The sequence below is a fragment of the Anabrus simplex genome, chromosome 8 (assembly GCF_040414725.1).
Source record: "Anabrus simplex isolate iqAnaSimp1 chromosome 8, ASM4041472v1, whole genome shotgun sequence".
In the NCBI taxonomy this organism is placed as follows: Eukaryota; Metazoa; Arthropoda; class Insecta; order Orthoptera; family Tettigoniidae; genus Anabrus; species Anabrus simplex.
The window spans coordinates 96,224,966-96,245,855 of NC_090272.1; the positions used below are offsets into that span (position 1 = coordinate 96,224,966).

The 20,890-nt window shown below is 39.5% G+C and overlaps 1 protein-coding gene across 2 annotated transcripts in view; it reads right to left on the bottom strand.

Moving 5' to 3' along the window:
* Nucleotides 1-20,890, bottom strand: part of LOC136879161 (vesicle transport protein SFT2B) — a 63,717-nt gene that overhangs the window by 19,102 nt on the left and 23,725 nt on the right. For both annotated transcript variants that reach the window (XM_067152920.2, XM_067152921.2), the window contains exons 2-3: nt 12,294-12,463; nt 12,065-12,182 (exon numbers count right to left, since the gene is read on the bottom strand). In XM_067152920.2, coding sequence (XP_067009021.1) covers nt 12,065-12,182; nt 12,294-12,463 — 288 coding nt within the window. The remainder of the gene's footprint in view (nt 1-12,064; nt 12,183-12,293; nt 12,464-20,890) is intronic.

Consider the following 20,890-nt stretch of genomic DNA (forward strand, 5'->3'; position numbering starts at 1 on the left):
ACATTGGGTGGTATTAACGATCCAAATACAAAGAGATAAAATAAAAATAAATATACATAGTTGCTTAGTTGAAAGTTAATATTTAACATCCTTTCAAACAGTATAGACTTTAACCGATGTAAAAATGTTAGAATTTTGATCCATTGGACGTTCTTCAATGTGCTGTAAGTAAACAACACAGAATCGTGAATTTAAACCTTTTCATTATGAGAACAGAATGACTACAATGACTAACCGCCTGTGCTACTAAATTTGGCTGTAGATTTTGAACTATTCAATTACCACCTGGTTCAAACATCGAGGGATGATGATCCGCTATAAAACAAAACATGAAAAATTAAGTTCCTAGAAAGAAATCACAATTTCATTTTGCCCATTAGGAATATCAAGTTATTCAAACTCTTTAGGCCTGGTCAATATTGAACTTAACAGCATTTTGCCCTATGGTGGCAGCAGGCTTGCCAGATTGCCACACCTTTCCAAGTCATTGCAGTGTCCTACCAGAAGGTGTGGTAATCCAACTGATGAGCCCGCTGCCAAACCGGGGCAAAATTAATAGTAATTTCATGTCTGAAAATGCTCGAAGAGATTGAATGAATTTTTTAATATATATACTGTGTTTAGCTATTCTGATTGTTCAAAAATATAAAATTTGCCTAAAGCTTAGTACAGAACAAATTAGCTAAATAATTGTTACTTTGAATATGACAGAAGTTGTAGCATTCATGCAGTGCATTAAGTAACTTCGAAGAACTATGCTACAAAACTAATACTCAACTTCATATTTTGCACATACTTAATATGCTACCTGTTATAAAATTCTCCAGCTGCTTTCACTTCCACTATTCTATCTTCAGGTATCTTCAACATAGGCTGCTTGCATGAATTGAACAATGTGTTAAACAGAGATATATTTTCAATCCTACCAGGATACCAGAAATAATATAATTTTCAAACACATACACTATAAAATAGTTTATAAGAAGAAGAAACTTCAGTATAGACTAGCATACTTCATTAAGCAAATATTAAAAAACTTTCTGAAATAGCTTGACAAATACTGTAAAATGTAAAATAAATTATTATAAATTATTGCTTCTAGAAGCATTTTACAAGCATATTAATAACAGAGGAGAAAATATCTCCATAAGACACTATTATATTACTGTGAACCTATTGGGATAGAAAATATGCTGCTGATATCCTTCATGGCTGACAGCACCATGAAAGAAAGAAAAAGAAAGGTTACACATAAATCATCTCAGCTGGCTCCTCAAGTTTCATTATAGAACTGCCCTGCAAGTACCACAAATCTAGCTGAGAAGGGAGACTCCGCAGATATAGACACTTGTGGACTGTAATATGCTTCAATAAAGTGTGTATTGAACCTCATTTAGATGGGCATCATTAAAGTGACAATGGTCAACATGGACCAAAGAACTGATTGAATCCATGAAGAACATACCCACCCTTGGGCTAATGGGGACAGAGAGGAAGAAAAGATGAGAAAGGACATACTGTTTCATAGAGGAAGACTAGAAGGTGAAAATGAAATAGGTACAGAGAGACGCAAACCTAATGCATCGAGGAATTCATGGGCTGTACAAGGTCCCGTGTGATGGCCAGGGTCTGGGGATCTCTAGGCCAAGTATAGATCAGAGAAACGTTCCATTCACTGACAGCCAGTTGAGGGCTTGTATCTGAGCAGATAAGGCGTGTTACAGATAAAGTTGTATGAAAAATGCATCCGTAATTTGCACAGATGTTATCTGGGAGGCCGACTGGCAATCGAAAACTATGATTATGACACAGTGAATTCGAAGCACTACTATATGAATGAATTTTGTGACCATTTGCTGAAATGCTAATGAAAGAAGAAAAACAATCCACGTATTTACAGGAGGATCGTGCAACAACTTGCATGTTTGTTCGTTCAATAAGAATAATGGCATCTGGCCTCCAGAGAGCTTGGTGCAGATCTTTTTCTAGTAGATGGCCTAAAGACGACCTGCATGTGAGGATGAGAACCTACCAAAGTTGATTTCTAATGCTGAAGACAGTGCGCGCACACACACACACACACACACACGTGCTAGACTAATCAACCAATTAAGGTTAAAAACTCCGACCCAGCTGGGGACCAAACCTGGGACCCCTGGACCAAAGGCCATGGAGCCAGACATTCGCTCAGTGAAAATTGAGATTTTTGATGAGCAAGTAATTAGAAGCAGACTTTATCCCTCTCCCATATGCCACAATTAACTGCTTGTGATAATTATCTTTGAGGTACTCGCAAACAGAAAGTGTACAGGAAAAACCTTTCAAACAGGAGGTCACAAGACTGCTATAACACAAGTCAAGAGGAATTGCTAGTTGCTTTACGTCGCACCGACACAGATAGGTCTTATGGCGACGATGGGACAGGGAAGGGCTACGAGTGGGAAGGAAGCAGCCGTGGCCTTAATTAAGGTACAGCCCCAGCATTTGCCTGGTGTGCAGATGGGAAACCACGGAAAACCATTTTCAGGGCTGCCGACAGTGGGGTTCGAACCTACTATCTCCCGAATACCGGATACTGGCCGCACTTAAGCGACTGCAGCTATCGAGCTCGGTAAGAGGAACTGCACAGCTGCAGCAACTTGTTCTTCAGTATGAATGGGGAACATTTTCAATAGCTACAGTGAAGTACACCAAGATGAAACTTCCACTACCATAAATTGTCAGTTAAATATTTTACTTGAGTGCATCATGTCAGAGCTCTCCTCAGCAAGGCTGTGAGCGCTGTTGGTCAAATGATATCTGCTCCAGCCAGTAAATTCCCCGGTGTATTACAATTACCGCTCCCAGTATGATTTACGGAAAGATATAAAGGAATATGTGGAAGAGGTAAAGTACAACAATAAAGGTGTTTATGTAACCACTATAAGTGAAAAATAAAAGTATTGAATAGGTGGATTAAATTAAAACACCTCTATTATTGTTGAACTCTAAATTTTCAATATGGACCAAAAATGAGATTTATAACATGTAATAAGAGGTAAAGTCGTCGCTGAAGACACCTGAATTCACAAACAGAAACCTAAAATGCACCAAGGCTGTGTATATGTTAACATCTAAAGACACAACCAGTTCAGGTTCATTTGAAGAATTATGATGATGCTCGTTGTTTAAAGAAGCCTAACATATAAGGTCATCGGCCCCCATTTGAAGAATCTACAACCCAGGAGATAAAAGTAAGAAGTATAGATAATGCTTTGAGAAGCATTTGGATCACTAGTACATGATTTTCACATAATACTGCAAAGCCTTCAACAGCATTATCCACACAAAACTGATTTAATAGAAGCAATACTACAAGAAACAAATCAACCCACAATGTTGAAGAGAAATGAATGATAATCCTGAATGGTATTATTACATGACTACTATTCAGAATCCCAATTCAAGTACAAATAGTATTTAACAATTCTTCAGCATGGATAGATAACAATGGAATATAATAAATAACTTCAAAACAGAATCTATGTAATTCAGAAGATGGGAAGTAAACTGTAAAATGTTTATGGATCATTACTAGACTTATTTGGGCATAGAATTCCTGACAGTTGGACCAATTCTCATACATATCACATACAGGACAGAAGACAGGCTCCTAGACAAACAATATATGAAAATCCTCATTCCACAAAGCTATCAGCTATATTAGTGATGTTACTTATACTAAGACTAGAGGAAGCTAGTCAAAACACACAGTCAGACTAAAAATTAATATGGATCAAGTTCATCAAAGATGACAAAAAAAAAAAAAGAGAGTTATTTGAGAAGTGTTCTTAATGTAGAATATAGAGAAAATAGTATTCCATGGCAAGAGAAACACACTCTCAACACATCCAGTACATCTTGAACTTACATGGTCAGCAAAAAACTGCAGATAACACTGGATAGTACTAGACCAAACAGAGAAAGATTTGGACCCAAAAACAATAAGAGTGTACTTGGCGCAATACCTACAATGACGCCATGCTCTGTCCCACCCTTCCTCCGGGACAACCTATTCTAACGAGTACTTACCTATTTGACTTTGTACGACCTGCTGTTGCTCCGCACATCGGTTGACGCACTCAACATGCTGCTACATACTGACTGCTATTTGCTATTGCCTGTAGCTTACGCCACTCACCACGTCACTGGGGTGTTGTTTCTCAAAGTTTATTGTGCTTCGTGAACCTTCTTTCGCCCTATAAATTCTTCCCCCAACCGCTTGGTCTTCAGTCCAACACTGAGAAGTGAGGTTGGAGGGTCGTCTTACCTGCTCCCAGTTTCATTACTGGGAAATTCTGGTACTGCTTCAACAATATTTGGTGAGCAACAGAGTGTTATGATTTTATCATTTTGCCCCGCGGACTTTATTATGTGGGCATAGTTCTACACTATGTTCCTTTTCTTTTACAAGCATGGACAGCTCATATTTTGTACAAGCATTTATTCCTGGCCAGGTCAGGGATTTTCACCTGGACCTGAGGGTTGGTTCTAGGTCCACTCAGCCTACGCGATTAGAATTGAGGAGCTATCTGACGGTGAGATAATGGCCCCGGTCTAAAAAGCCAAGAATAATGGCAGAGAGAATTTGTCGTGCTGACCACATTACACCTCGTAATCTGCAGGCCTTCAGGCTGAACCGTAGTCGCTTGGTAGGCCAAGGCCCTTCAAGGGCTGTAGTGCCATGGGGTTCGGGGTTTGGTTTTATTTAACTTCAGTACTTCTCTTGACTAGTTATTTAAAAAAAACTAAGAAAATGTATCTTCGGTTGAGGCTTGAGTTGTGAAAAGTGGTTCTGGACTTTAGTTTAAACAAACCATTGGGCAAGTGAACTTTTGAAAAGTTTGGTACTTCATCTAGTTATTTGCGAATGATTCCCGGTGTTGTGATTCCGCCCCTACCTTCTCCGACCTTCTCTATTGCAGATTTTCACTTAATTCTTCTGAAACTGTGTTTACGTTTTTTTGGTAGACTAGGACTTGGAAGTCGTAAGATCTTTTTTTATTGTTGATGAATATTAAACCTTTTGTAAAGGGTCTAGGATTCTGTACATAAAATCTTGTTGTAAACTACATCTTTTTTTCCTGAAGCTCATCCATCGCATTGACGTAATTTCCTTTAAATCTTGTTGTACCTTAGTTTGGAGATACTGAATTCAGTTTTAGTTATGTTTCAATAGATAGAATACACAATTTTTGTTAAATACCACACTTATTCTTTTTTGTAGCATCCATTCATACCTCACTATTAGATGTTGATTCCCATAGGGAACCTGAAATATTTGTTCCGATTGGTATAAATTATAAATTTATAAATTTACTCATTCGGGACAAATATTTCAGGTTCCCTATGGGAATCAACATCTATATCATCTGATGGCCAGGCAGTCATCAATTTTTGGTAATGAGGCAAAGTCTTTCATAGTGCACTGGCACTGCCGGTGGCTCCAAGTAGCCTACGCAGTGGCCTCCACGGTATGCACTAGCCATGCATCTTGGTGGGTGTGCTATCTACCAACTGATGAGCCCAATTTAGCACACTGAGGCAAAACACTGGCATCCAGGAATGAGTAAGGTGGAAAATTTATAATGTCCAATAATGGACCATTTATATTGGTATTATCTCACTATTCCCAGCCTGCTTCCAATTCCATTGTCGTTTGTTATCCCTTTGATTGTTCGCAGTTGGCTACACACAAAACCAGTTACAAATTAGTATACGAGTGGCATACACTCTGTATCCACCACCAAATCCACTGCGTGAAAACTTAACACTATGGTTCGCACAGGGAGTATCACCACTTGCTGGCAACTGTGACAGTGCTGCGAGCAATAGGTTGTCCAGGAGGAGGGGATGAGGACAGCAGTAGTTCCAAGATCACACTTCACTCACTGCTTGCTTTCTGCTGCTGCCTGCCTCCTTGTTAGCCACAACAATAAGAATGTCTCATGTATAGCCCTCAGATCATATCACCAATTCATACCCCAGATATGCTCACATAGTGTCATGAAGGAAAATCATCACAACTTCCCCGAGATGTTTGAATCTAGAGTTGCATAGACTCTGTATTAACTTTTAACACTTATTACTAATACTCAAGTTCAATGACAAATAAAACCTCTATTATACTGAATGGTTCACGGTCAGCTCAGAGCCATCTGTAGGTGTTACACCAGGAAGTAAAAAAGGACAAAATTATTGAAACTGATATAAATTAAGAAAAAAAATAGATGAATTACAGCCAGTACAACCCCAAAAACTTTGAAGAAAAAACTAAAAAACAAAACACTGAAAATTTCCACGCTCCACCATAGACTGTCAAAACATAAGAACTGTTGGAAAAACCTATCAACAATATTGAGAGTCAATGTCAAAATCTAGCCAATCAGGAGACAAGAAGAGAAAAAATCAATAATTAGTAAACACATCACTACCCTCTCCAGTGAGCTTAATAGCAGGAAGTTTGTTGGTAATAAAGAGAGAGAAAAAAAAAAGATGGATCGGTTGATATTGCGATGGTAGACGTGATTACGGTGTTTTCTTATATAGTGCTCTCTATTACTGCAGGTAACAGCAGGTAGGGACCCTCTTCAAGGGCAGTCCTGCCCCGAGAGTGGCGCCCCTGCCTATGTGAGTCCCAAAGCACACCAACCCGGTATGTAGCTCAAGTTTACAAGCCAAGACCTCAACGGAATCTACAGTGGAGAAGATGTACTTTGGAGCAGTGGAGATTGAGGAAGAGGCAGCCCAGTACACGGGGAACAATACGAGTACACTATCAGCAGTGTTTGTTTCCTACATTAGGGACAGCTGCAAGGGCGTCTGTTCCCCATGTAAGGGGCGGCCTGAACAATTGCTGGCAGTAGCTCTGAAATGCCTTTGGGAGTGGCGACCCCATTGTAACCCAAAATGAGTGGTGGTAATTATCAGTCTCGCAAAAGGTTAGGGTGTGCCCTGCTAAAAGTGAACCGCACTTCTTGTGCTGGGGGAGCTGAGATAAGTAGGCAACCAGCATTTAATATTATGAAGGTGGGAATAATAAATGTCATGACTCTGACAGGAAAAATCAAGAGTTGAATGATTTTATGGAGAGGGAGAATGTTGCAATGATGGGACTAAGTGAGGTCAAGTGTGAGGCGAAAGGGAGTGAAGAGGATGAGTGGAGGGTATACCCTATACTGGAGTGGAGGAGATGAGGCAAAGAATGGAGTAGGAGTGATAACAAAATCATGGATGGAAATGTGGATAGGGTAGACTACGGTAGTGAAAGAATAATTAGAGTACGACTGGGGACGGAAGAAGAAGTGAAAGATTTCATCTGAGTTTATGTACTCCAAACTGGAAACTGAGGAAAATATAGAGGAATTCTGGGTGACACTCGAAGAAGTAATCACCGATGTGGAAGTGATAGTCATGGGAGACTGCAATGTGCAGGTTGGAAATGACAGAATTGGTAAAGAAGAAGTGGTTGGTCCATTTGAATATGGAGAAAGAAACAGTGTGGGAGATAAATCGATTAAAAAATAAAATGACTGTGAGTAACACTTTTTTTAGAAAGAAGAATAGTAGAAAGATCACTGGATATGGCTGGGGTTAAAGAAGGATAAAAACAGTTTTGATAAATCATAAACGGATGTAACAGCACTACCATGTGAGGCATTTAATGGAGACCACAGAGTACTGGTAGCAAAATTGAAAATAGGTACAATTGTGAGAGTAAAAGGACTAAGACGGAAAAAAATAAAAGTATGGACATTAAAAGATAAAAGAACTATGGAGAAATTTCAGGAGGAATTAAAACAGAAGATTTGTGATAGAACTTTGGGGAGAGTGAAGGAAAGTGAGGTTGTTAAACAAAAGAAGAAAGCATGCCAAGAATGGAATAGAGATAAGAAAGAAGGAAGTTTCAGTATCAAGAAATTAAAAGTAAGTGTCTAAAAGTGGTAAATGATGAAAAGGAAACATGTTGCTAGTTGCTTTATGTCGCACCGACACAGATAGGTCTTATGGCGACGATGGGACAGGGAAGGGCTAGGAGTGGGAAGGAAGCGGCCTTGGCCTTAATTAAGGTACAGCCCCAGCATTTGCCTGGTGTGAAAATGGGAAACCACGGAAAACCATTTTCAGGGCTGTCGACAGTGGGGTTCGAACCTACTATCTCCCGAATACTGGATGCCGGCCGCATTTAACCCTAGAACTGCCAAACGTCGCGCTTGCGACTCAATAGAGTGTCACTAGAATGCCAACGTCGCACGCGCGACGCATAGTACATGGATTCGCTTAATCAGTCATAACATCATTTATCGTTCACCTACGTTATTTTAATAAGTAAGACATTGAAGAGGAAGCTTCAAGTCTTCCATCACACATTCCTTACTAGCCGGAAATGACTCAGTCAAGGTCAGGGTAGGTATAAATTCAGCTACTCATTCCTCATCTTCCTGCCGTCTCAGTTGCTATGTAACTTCGCGCTCGCTCGCTGTTCCTGTTAGTTTCTGTGAATATCTTTCGCTATATTTCAACAGATTTAGTTTATTCTTAAATTGTTTCTTTCGAAGTGTAACGTTTCATCATGGATGATGAGCTACGTGATTCAAGGGATATTCACAAAGTTCTTGAAGACGATTGGGATGCTTCCTCTTCCAGCGATATACAGTATTTTCTTTAGCTGATGATTCTTCTGAGAGCGGAGAAGAATATATTCAAGAATCTGAAGTTGAAAGTGATTCCGATGAAGAGAGCAGGCCTGTCGACGTTTCATTGGATGATACAGTTTCCGTAACACCAAAATGGTGCAGGGTTTATCCACCCGAACCGGAGTTCGATGTTTCCGGGAAGTTCCGCGTAAGGGATCCTGGAATTTTGATCTGCTCGCCCCGAAACAGTACACCTATTATGTATTTCTACTTGTTATTTACGGATTTGATTTGGAAGCTCTTGGTAAAAGAAAGTAAGGACTATGCGGCGAGAAAAACTAAAAGACATTCTGGAGAAATGAAGGCCTTTTCTCGTATGCGAACCTGGTTTGATGTAACTGTCTCCGAAATGAAAAAGTAAATTGCCATTCTAATAAATATGAGTTGCACCGTGAATGCTATCATAAATTACAGCATTTCAGAAGGCCTATCAGGTATGGCAGCGAAAGAAAACTCTCCGAGAACGACTCCCAGTAGTGCTCGGCGGCTGACGGAACTGTGTGCAGCTCGGAAGTTTTAATTCTTTTGTGATTATATTTTGTTTCTCCATTTGGGAACTTAATATTTTTAAAAACTAGAAGAAATTTCGCGTGTTTTGTATATAGTGATTTTTTTAAATGAGTTGTTATTTATTACTAATAGAGAACTTGAAAATATGAAAACACAACTTTTTAATTTTTCCAAATTTTTGATCGCCTGATACGCACCAGATAAGCAAGTAAATGATCTAATACATATATAAGCATCTTAAATAAAGCTTTCTGAGTAATATGGTGTGCTGCATGCTTAACTTTTCTGCACTAAACGTGCTTACATTTCTTAAAAACATAAATGTGTAATACATGCGAAAATGGCCTGGCATTTAAGGAAAAACACTCGGCACTTCTAGGGTTAAGCGACTGCAGCTATCGAGCTCAGTAAAACATGTTGGGAGAAATTCACACAAGAGTTGGAAAAGGATGTAAATGGTGAAAAAAGGATGTTGTATGGATTGATAAAAAAAGTAAGAGAAAAGAAAAAATCTACACAAAATAAGTGAGTGGAAATGTAATAACAGATCTACAGGAGATAAAGAATAGGTGGAAAGATCATTTCAATAAACTCCTGAATGTGAGAAATGATGCACAAGAGAGAGTAGTGGTAAATCAGGATGATCCAGATGGTTGTTAAACGTATGAAAACAGGAAAAGCAGCAGGGATGGATGAAATATGTGTGGCAGCAGGACCTATTGGTCTACATTGTTTATATAGGCTGCTAAGGTGTATATGGAGGAAAAAGAAAGTGTACCTGAGGATTGGTGTAAAGGTGTAATAATACCAGTATTTAAGAAAGGTGTGTGACAATTATCAAGGAATTACACTGTTGTCACAAGTAATGGAGAGAATAATAGAAAGTAGAATGAGAGGAAGTGCAGTATAGATTTCAACAGGGCAGATCAACGATAGACCCTATTTTTATCATGAAATTACTGATGGAAAAACAGTGGTCAGAATATGGAAAAGATCTGGTGATGTTATTCGTTGATCTAGAGAAGGCATACAATAGTGTTAATAGAGAAAAGGTGTGGGAAACCTTGGAAAGAAAAGGATGTGGAAGGCAATCAGGGGAACTAGTGAAAGCTGTATATAAGAATTGTTCCATTTGTGTCCAAACTCCAATGGGAAGAACAGATTGGTTTACAAACAAAACTGCACTAAGACAGGACAGTGTATTGTCTTCACTTAATGATTATGGATGAAATTCTAAAGGAAACAATGGCAAGGTATTAGAGGTTATAAAAATATTGTTATTTGCACATCTGGGGAGTCGATAATACAGAAGTACAAATCCAACTAGAGGCTTATGACAATACTGAGAAATATGGTACGGAAATCAGTGTGGAGAAGAGCAAAACAGTGGTGATGACAAAACGAGAAAGAAAAGGAAAAGAAATCTTAGTATCAGGGGACAAAACCTTGAGGTTGTTGAATACTTCAAATATTTGGGAAGTGAAACAATGCAAGATGCAAGTTTGGGTAAGGAGATCAATATGTGATGCACGTATCACGGCAAGGTCACACTTGATGTAAACAGAAATGGCGGCACAGTGAGTGGTGGGTTGTGTTCCTGATGAGGAAATACCGTATTTGCAGGAAGAATGTGTTGATTTAGGAGGTTATACCGATGAAAGTGATAGCTACAACAATGGTGGTAGTGATTTTGAAATAGAAACCGAAGGATTTGAAAAGGAGGGGTGTTAAATGCAGGAAGATAATGGAGCTCTGCCAGCAAAGATATCTCAATGAATTAGGCCTATGTGTGTACAATGGTCTAATAATTTGTATTATATCCCTCCCTTCATTGAATATCAAGGTGCTTTTCACAGCTTACTTGCAGGATCAAGTGTGCTGGACTAGTTTTCACTGTATATTGGAGAGGACTTTTTCAACTTTTGGCAGACAATACAAACCAGTCCGCAAAAATGAAGCAACAAAATAAAGAGGATCAAAACTGGGAACCTAGAAGTATTATAGTGAAAATAAACATTTTGAAACTAAATATGCCGTTATAAATAAAAACAAAATTGTTATATTTCAACTACGAGTTATGTCTCTCCAGTTGTTCAAATCACACGCTATAAATTTTTAATCTGTCAAATTTTGTTTAGTGAAATTTTCATTTTCCTTTGCCACAGTGTTACGTCCATCCCTCGTAAAAATTACAGGTATATAGGAGTAGTAGTTTTATATATTTACTGCTGTTCAAACATTGGCTCTACGGAATTGGAGTTGTAAAGAGAAAGAAGGTGCTTGGAAAGTTGCATTTGAGTAGCCTGAAAGATCAGAGGGAAAGGGTTAACACTGCAGTTAGTGCACTATGCACTCGTTACATTGGCAAAGATCAGTGTGATGGGCGGAGAACAGTAGAGTGAGGAAAGGTAAGATGACTTCAATGTTGTTACAATGACACCGACCCAATAATACAATTAAGACAGGTGGGAAAACATAAATGAACATCACCCTGTGCCAAGGTCATCCAAAACCTACAGCACAATGAGTCAAGGTTGTCTAACTACTGTAGTACCAGTCTACAGTGAAGTGAAAATTCAGTTATAACACCTCAAACAATTACTGCAGGAGCACAATATGCACCCAATGCTCATTTCAGTCAACTATACTCTTAGAAACCCACTTAGAGCAGAAAAACACCAAGTCATTCTGTCAAAGGTTACAAGCAACCAGCAGTACACGGCTAACCCACATCATTCCCTCCAACAAGTTTGTGGTACACATAGACTGTTATTTCCAATAAAATAAGGAAAATAACAAAATTCAAATCTTATTCTTACCCCAATAGCAGCAAATAATGTCAAACCAAACAGCACAAACACCATTACTGTTGCTACAACTCGTGTGGGAGCAAACATCTTCTTAATCTGGTTTACAGGACCCATGAGGAAGCAGGTACTGAAAAAAAAAAAGAAAAAAAAAAAAAAAAAGAAAGATATTCAAAGGAAAAGTTCATTATTAATACATATATACTTGAAATGTTAAGCTTAAAAGGACCAGCAGCAATACCTTGCAAGAGAAATAATGTTTCCAAATGTGTAAAGAACTGCAAATGTACTCAATCCTCTGCCCAGGAAAAAGCAGATATCCGCAAGTATAGACATCAGAATACCAAGGAGGAAACATGCAATGAATCCCTTTATTCTTGTGGACCAGCTAAGAGACGTTGCATCCAACAACTGAAATTAAAAAGGTTTTAATAAAACAAGAGAGGTAATTCCCTTCAATTTCTAATCCAGAAACATACAATTTTCTGACAATTATACAAGAAAAGTATGCCACCACTGAGCAGTATAATATATGACAAACTGAAATCTCATTGAATACTGCAGACCAAAGCACAAAATTCTCACTTTATATTCAAACAGTGAATATTCAAAAGAATGAATCTGTTAAAAAAATCTACAGTAAACCTCTTGAACGGTGGATGCCAATTCACCATTGTGATAAATGCTGGGTAATGCAGTTATCAAAACTAACATGGTGAACCCATGTGAAATGTCAAATTATAGGTGTCTTTTCAATATTTACAATTAGGCATAAGGAGTTACACATTGTTAGTGGGTATGTCTATTATTATTATCATTATTATTATTATTATTAGCGTATGGCAAGGAAATGATATACATAATATATACACAATAACAAAAAGGAAATGATATACATAATATATACACAATAACAAAAAATAATGATTCACTTCGAGCACTGGTGTCGTCTGTTATATCTGAATGTCCTACTTCTGAATCCACTGTAGTGCTTCCGCTGTTAGTGATAGGAAGTCTTCCAATCTACCTTTTGACACTCTCTTACAATGTGGGTACTGGTCTGGCGAGGGATTCTGGTGTTGGTACAAAGTTCCACTTGTAGAGAGAATCCCTGCACCTTCCATGACCTGACTCAATCCTGTTTAGTCTGGACCAAGTTGCACACAGCAGTTGGGATCCATTAGAAACTTTTTCCCCTCTGAAGATGTTATGCAGGGGCAAGTCAGTAGAGTTATTTCAGCAGCCTTTCCACTACTCCAAAGCATTGAAATTGGTGGATGCCTTAAGAGCAGCATCACAAAGGTGTGGATGTCATGATTTCAATCTTTGGAGACTAAGAGCTGGTATGTCGTCTAGAACAGGGAGCAGAAGATTCTTGCAGATCTTAATGTGCTCTCAAAAAAGAGCATTGGATCTTCATAAGTTAGGTGGCATTATTCCAAACAACAGAGGAAACCAGTGAAATGGAGTTGATCTGATGGTGCCAGATATAAGATGCATGCTGGTATTCGATTGTGGGTCAATATACTTTGTACATGGGCTATTAAGCCACACTGGAGCACAATAATTGGCAGTAGAGAAAACCAGTCCTAAAGCTGAAGAGAGCAGGATGTTTGCAGTAGATCCCCAAGTTGTACCAGTTAATTTCTGAATAATATTGTTTCAGGTTTTCAATTTCTTTGACAAGTTCAAAAGATGTTGCTTGAATGAAAAAACTCCAGTCCAAGGTAACACAGAGATATTTTGGATACCTATTGTGATTAAGTGCTTGATTGGAGAAGGTAATCTTAAGTTTTAAGTTAGCAAGCCGGTTACTCAAATGGAAGCGAGAAATCTCCGTCTTGGCTGTACTGGGTCTGAGTCTCCATTTTCTGAAATATTCTGCCAGGGTGGATAAGTCCTTAGTCAAAATGTCTTCAGTTTTCTCAAAGATCTTGTGTTGTGTAGCCAGGGTCAAGTTATCAGCATAGCAGAACTTTCTGGATATTGTTCCTGGAAGATCATAGATGTACAGATTAAACAGTAGTGGCAATAAAACTGATCCCTGGGACAAACCATTACGCAGCTTTTTCACTGAGCTTTTCTTTTCACCTAAAGAGACCTGAGATTTCCTGTTGCTGACCATGTTGTTGATAAGCTGTGCAATCTGTTCTGCAGGGTACAGTTCTGAGTAATTTATAAGTCAATCCTTCCTTACATACAGAATTATCAAAGGCACAGTGAGATCTGCATACATATGGGAGACAATGCAAAGAGAGGGATGGCACAGTTCTACATAGACATTCTCCAGACTTGACAAATCACACCTGACTTAAAGAAAGGTAAAATTATTTCCATACTGAAGCCTGGAAAACCTGTAAATAGACCTGAAAGTTACAGACCAATAACCTTCCTTAGCTGTTGCTACAAACTCTTTGAAAGGCTTATCTATAACAGAATTGGGTCAACCATTTTAGAACTCATTCCTGTGGATCAGGCAGGCTTCAGACCCGAAACTGCTGCGATCAAGTATTTTCATTAACATATTACAATGAGGCCGGATTCCAGCAAAAGCCAACAACATCTGCTGCCTTTGTGGTATATCTATTAATTTACCATCACTGGACAGCAGAACTTGCTTTTGCTTATGGGACCCGCAGAGTAGGCCTAGCTGCTCCACTGCAGCATGATTGACTTTTGTTACTTTCTGTTGCTAACTAAGTCACCCTGGCACTGGCTATAATATATCACCGTTGATTTCTTTACAGCACAAGGGGCTAGACTTCCTGTAAGTGTGTGTATTAAAATTCATAACCATTGGTTTCTTTTCAGCATAAGGGATTACACTTCATTTATATGAGTGTGTTACGAGGAGAAACAGAACCTCAAGTATAGAAAAAACTGCCTGAATGGATCAGTATGTACAACAACTTTAAGTTGAAGATGAGCAAAACAAAAACTGCAGAAATGACCAACAGGGAAGAAACAAACTTGAATATCTTTTTTTTCTGGAAGGAACCAAATTAGAATTGGTTTCCCACTACTAGTAACTCAGAAGCACAATTTCAAAAAAAAACAAATATTCAGCAGGACACAGAAAGCACCAGACTTTTACAATAAAGTCAGAAACCTACTATGAGAATGCAAAATACCATAAAAAACAAAAATAACCCTGTACCACACCTACTTCGTACCGATTCTCACATTTGGTTTAGAGGTAATGAACTCTACCAAACAATGGCTATGGCAAAATTCAGGCAACAGAAATGAGATTCATTAGAACTGTGAATCAGACTACTAGAAAGGACAAAATCAGAAATGAAGGTAAATACGAAGGTAGATGGCAGTGAGGTCCCTATTACCAGTGTAATACAGAAGTGCAGACTTTAATGGTATAGGCACATTATGAGAATGAACAGCAAAAGACCTGCCAGAATACTGTCCAGGGAAATTCTGGTAGAGACAGAAAAACTAGATGTGGAGGAGAAAGGTCTCAGATTGGAAGATGTTCTCGAACAGAAGATGTATGAAGGCAGGAGGAGATGGCAAATGCTTGTACACCATAGCCAGGAAACTGGAGTTGGTAAATGATGATGACTACACGAGTGTGTATTAATTTTCTTTTTTACAACTGGTTTCACGTTGCACCGACACAGACAGGTCTTATGGCGATGATGGGACAGGTAAGGGCTAGGAGTGGGAAGGAAGCAGCCACGGCCTAAAATTAAGGTACAGCCCCAGCATTTGCCTGGTGTGAAGATGGAAAACCATCTTCAGAGCTGCCGAGAGTGGAATTCTAACCCACTATCTCTCAAATACAAGCTCACAACGTGCACCCCTAACCAAGGCCAACTCGCTAGTTATTCATTTATCACCATTGGTTTGTTTACAGAATATATCCTGAGTGAAGGGAGTCTGAAGGAGTATAAACCTGGTTTTTCTCAATCCTAGTTTAAACAGACCAATGATATGAAAGTTGCTTAAAGGATCCACACCAAAAGTGACATGATTCCAAGAAATAAATGATGCAAAGCTTACCTTGTATTACTTGTAGGAGAAAGAAGTGTTTAACGCCAAGGCTAAGGACCCACCAAACTGCTCCTAGATATGTGTTTACTTTTATAACATAAATGGTTCATGGTGTGGGTTACTGTAGTCACGTCCTAGTTCGTGAACCATGGGCAACGGCTGAGTGGCCTAGTAAGTGGTCCTGAGAGTTGGGATACTAGTTGCTATGGAATGGGAGAGGGCATCTTGGACATATTCTGTGTCATGGCCCTCCTTGTGCTCAGGCGGCTAGGACTATACAATTCACCGGTGGTCCATAACCCGTTAGAGGAGAGATCCTCACTTGGACTATGTGCAAGTAGGGTAGCATCCTGCTTCATGAATTTACCAAGCTCAGAACATTTTAAGCAAGCCTCGGACCTATGGGAGTAACGGAGTCCCACTCCTATTTGACAGGTGAGGGACTCCTTGGAAACAACTTAGCGAACAAAATGGAATTCGATGGGGAGCTATCAATATTAATGGGGCTTATGGAAGAAAGACAGTAGAACTGGCTGAGTCAGCAAAGAGGATGCATCTGGATGTGCTAGGAGTAAGTGATATTTGGGTAAGGGGAGATAACAAGGAAGAGATAGGAGATAATAAAGTGTACTTGACGTGTGTTAGAAAGGGAAGGACAGAGTCTGGGGTAGGGCTCTTTATCAGGAATACCACTGCACACAACATAGTTTCTGTTAGGCACATAAATGAGCGAATGATGTGGGTAGATTTGTCAGTTGGAGGAATTAGGACTAGAATTGTCTCCATGTATTCACCATGTGAGGGTGCAGATGAGGATGAAGTTAACAAGTTTTATGAAGCATTGAGTGACATAGTGGTCAGGGTCAACAGCAAGGATAGCATAGTGCTAATGGGCGATTTCAATACGAGAGTTGGGAATAGAACTGAAGGGTACGAAAGGGTGATTGGTAAATGTGGGGAAGATATGGAAGCTAATGAGAATGGGAAGCGTTTGCTGGACTTCTGTGCTAGTATGGGTTTAGCAGTTACGAATACATTCTTCAAGCATAAGGCTATTCACCGCTACACATGGGAGGCTAGAGGTACCAGATCCATAATAGACTATATCTTAACAGATTTCAAATTCAGGAAATCTGTTAGGAATGTACGAGTTTTCCGGGGATTTTTCGATGATACAGACCACTATCTGATCTGTAGTGAACTAAGTATCCCTACGCCTAGGGTAGAGAAAGTGAAATCTGTCTGCAAACGAATAAGGGTAGAAAATCTCCAGGACGAGGAAATTAGACAGAAGTACATGGATATGATTAGTGAGAAATTTCGAACAGTGGACAGTAAGCAGGTTCAGGATATAGAAAGTGAATGGGTGGTATACAGGGAGGCTGTAGTAGAAACAGCAAGGGAATGCCTAGGAACAACTGTGTGTAAAGATGGGAAAAGGCGAACATCTTGGTGGAATGATGAAGTGAGAGCAGGTTGTAAACGTAAAAAGAAGGCTTGTCAGAAATGGCTCCAAACAAGGGCCGAGGCAGACAGGGATTTGTACGTAAATGAAAGAAACAGAGCGAAACAAATAGTTGTTGAAGCCAAAAAGAAGTTGTGGGAAGATTTTGGTAATAACCTGGAAAGGCTAGGTCAAGCAGCAGGGAAACCTTTCTAGACAGTAATAAAGAATCTGAGTAATTCAGGTGAACTCATAATAGATCCTAGGGAATCACTGGAGAGGTGGAGGGAATATTTTGAACATCTTCTCAATGTAAAAGGAAATCATCCTGGTGGTGTTGCGAACAGCCAAGCTCATGGGGAGGACGAAAATGATGTTGGTGAAATTACGCTTGAAGGAAGTGGAAAGGATTGGTAAATAAACTCCATTGTCACAAAGCAGCAGGAATAGATGAAATTAGGCCTGAAATGGTGAAGTATAGTGGGAAGGCAGGGATGAAATGGCTTCAAAGAGTAGTAAAATTAGCATGGAGTGTTGGTAAGGTACCTTCAGATTGGACAAAAGCAGTAATTGCACCTATCTATAAGCAAGGGAACAGGAAAGATTTCAACAACAACAACAACAAATATCAAGGTATCACATTGATTAGTATACCAGGCAAAGTATTCACTGGCATCTTGGAAGGGAGGGTGCGATCAGTCGTTGAGAGAAAGTGGGATGAAAACCAGTGTGGTTTCAGACCACAGAGAGGCTGTCAGGATCATATTTTCAGTATGCGCCAGGTAATTGAAAAATTCTACGAGAGGAATAGGCAGTTGTGTTCATGTTTCGTAGATCTAGAGAAAGCATATGACAGGGTACCAAGGGAAAAGATGTTCGCTATACTGGGGGACTATGAAATTAAAGGTAGATTACTAAAATCAATCAAAGGCATTTATGTTGACAATCGGGCTTCAGTGAGAATTGATGGCAGAATGAGTTCTTGGTTCAGGGTACTTACAGGGGTTAGACAAGGCTGCAATCTTTCACCTTTGCTGTTCGTAGTTTACATGGATCACCTGCTGAAAGATATAAAATGGCAGGGTGGGATTCAGTTAGGTGGAAATATAGTAAGCAGTCTGGCCTATGCTGACGACTTTGTCTTAATGGCAGATTGTGCCGAAAGCCTGAAGTCTAATATCTTGGAACTTGAAAAGAGGTGCAATGAGTATGGTATGAAAATTAGCCTCTCGAAGATTAAATTGATGTCAGTAGGTAAGAAATTCAACAGAATTGAATGTCAGATTGGTGATACAAAGCTAGAAAAGGTCGATAATTTCAAGTATTTAGGTTGTGTGTTCTCCCAGGATGGTAATATAGTAAGTGAGATTGAATCAAGGTGTCGTAATGCAGTAAAGCTAATGCAGTGAGCTCGCAGTTGCGAACAACAGTATTCTGTAAGAAGGAAGTCAGCTCCCAGACGAAACTATCTTTACATTGGTCTGTTTTCAGACCAACTTTGCTTTACGGAAGCGAAAGCTGGGTGGACTCAGTATATCTTATTCATAAGGTAGAAGTAACAGACATGAAAGTAGCAAGAATGATTGCTGGTACAAACAGGTGGGAACAATGACAGGAGGGTACTTGGAATGAGGAGATAAAGGCTAATTTAGGAATGAACTCGATGGATGAAGCTGTACGCATAAACCAGCTTCGGTGTTGGGGTCATGTGAGGCGAATGGAGGAGGTTAGGTTACCTAGGAGAATAATGGACTCTGCTATGGAGGGTAAGAGAAGTAGAGGTAGACCAAAACAATGATGGTTAGACTCGGTTTGTAACGATATAAAGATAAGAGGTATAGAACTAAATGAGGCCACAGCACTAGAGGCAAATCGAGGATTGTGGCGACGATTAGTAAATTCACAGAGGCTTGCAGACTGAACGCTGAAAGGCATAACAGTCTATAATGATAATGTATGTATGTATGTATGTATGTATGTATGTATGTAAGTTTTCCATAGGCCCCTTTCTCCTGCAACAACTACCACTACCAATGGCTGCAATTCGTGGAATGTGATGTCACTTCCAGATGAAGATAAGATTCAGAAAAATGTGTGGGACACAGAAAGAGCCTCCCTGAAGATTGTGTGATTAATATTCAGGTATTACTTGGGCAATAATGAAAATATTGGCCAGTCTTTCCACAAGTGCATACCATGAACTCAACAAAACTGCTATTTCTTCAAAATATCGAGGAATTATCTAGACACAAAGATTTTACTGTCCGACTTGTGTAAGGAATATGAATGTGACATCTTTTCAACAAACCCACAGTAGCCATGGAGCTGATCTTGGACTGATCACGTGCCCAGTATGGCAGTGTAATCTTCACCAGATCTGGAATCAACGTTACCTCAGCCTCACTGACAGAGAGCAACAACATTAGTGTACAAGTTAGTTGGTGAGGAGTTCAGCTCAGCAAGGCCGACAATTTCAACTATGACATCAACTATATCAGGATGATTTCAATTGCAAAGCATTGCGTGAGGCTACAAGACAACCTATCAGAGAAGAGAGAACCTCGATGCAATAGCTGAGACAAATGACCTGCAGCTGATCCATGACCTGAAGCTGTGATCCTCTTTCAATACAGGCAGGTGGAAGAAGCTACATATCCCTGACAACTCTTCCAAATCCACAGTGCAAGAAAAAAATGGGTTTGCAGTTTGCACTAAAAATGTAAACAAAAAGGTAAAAATGTAACATCCTGTTGGAATGTTTTTTTTTTTTTTTTTTTTTTTTGCTAGGGGCTTTACGTCGCACCGACACAGATAGGTCTTATGGCGACGATGGGATAGGAAAGGCCTAGGAGTTGGAAGGAAGCGGCCGTGGCCTTAATTAAGGTACAGCCCCAGCATTTGCCTGGTGTGAAAATGGGAAACCACGGAAAACCATTTTCAGGGCTGCCGATAGTGGGATTCGAACCTACTATCTCCCGGATGCAAGCTCACAGCCGCGCGCCTCTACGCGCACGGCCAACTCGCCCGGTGGAATGTTTAATATATAGCTGTTTGTTAAGAAGGAAGCCATACTTTCTAGTGTCAACTCTGTTAAAAGTAACTTAAAAGATTTTCAATCTGTCAAACACACAAGTTAAATATAAATATTACACTATTAAACAATTTTTTCTAAGTTTTAAAAACTGTGATAGAACAAGTCAGTCTTTTTTTAATAGTGTGTAATTTTATTCCTTGTTTAACCATTTGTCGGTCGCACCGCATCCAGAAGGCACCAGAGCTAGTTTTTCGCACCCTACTTCACAGCGCATGTGTCTGGTGAACCTGCACTCACAGTACTGTATCTTCACAACTGCCAGTGTCTAACCTTAGCAAGGAGAAGGTAGAAG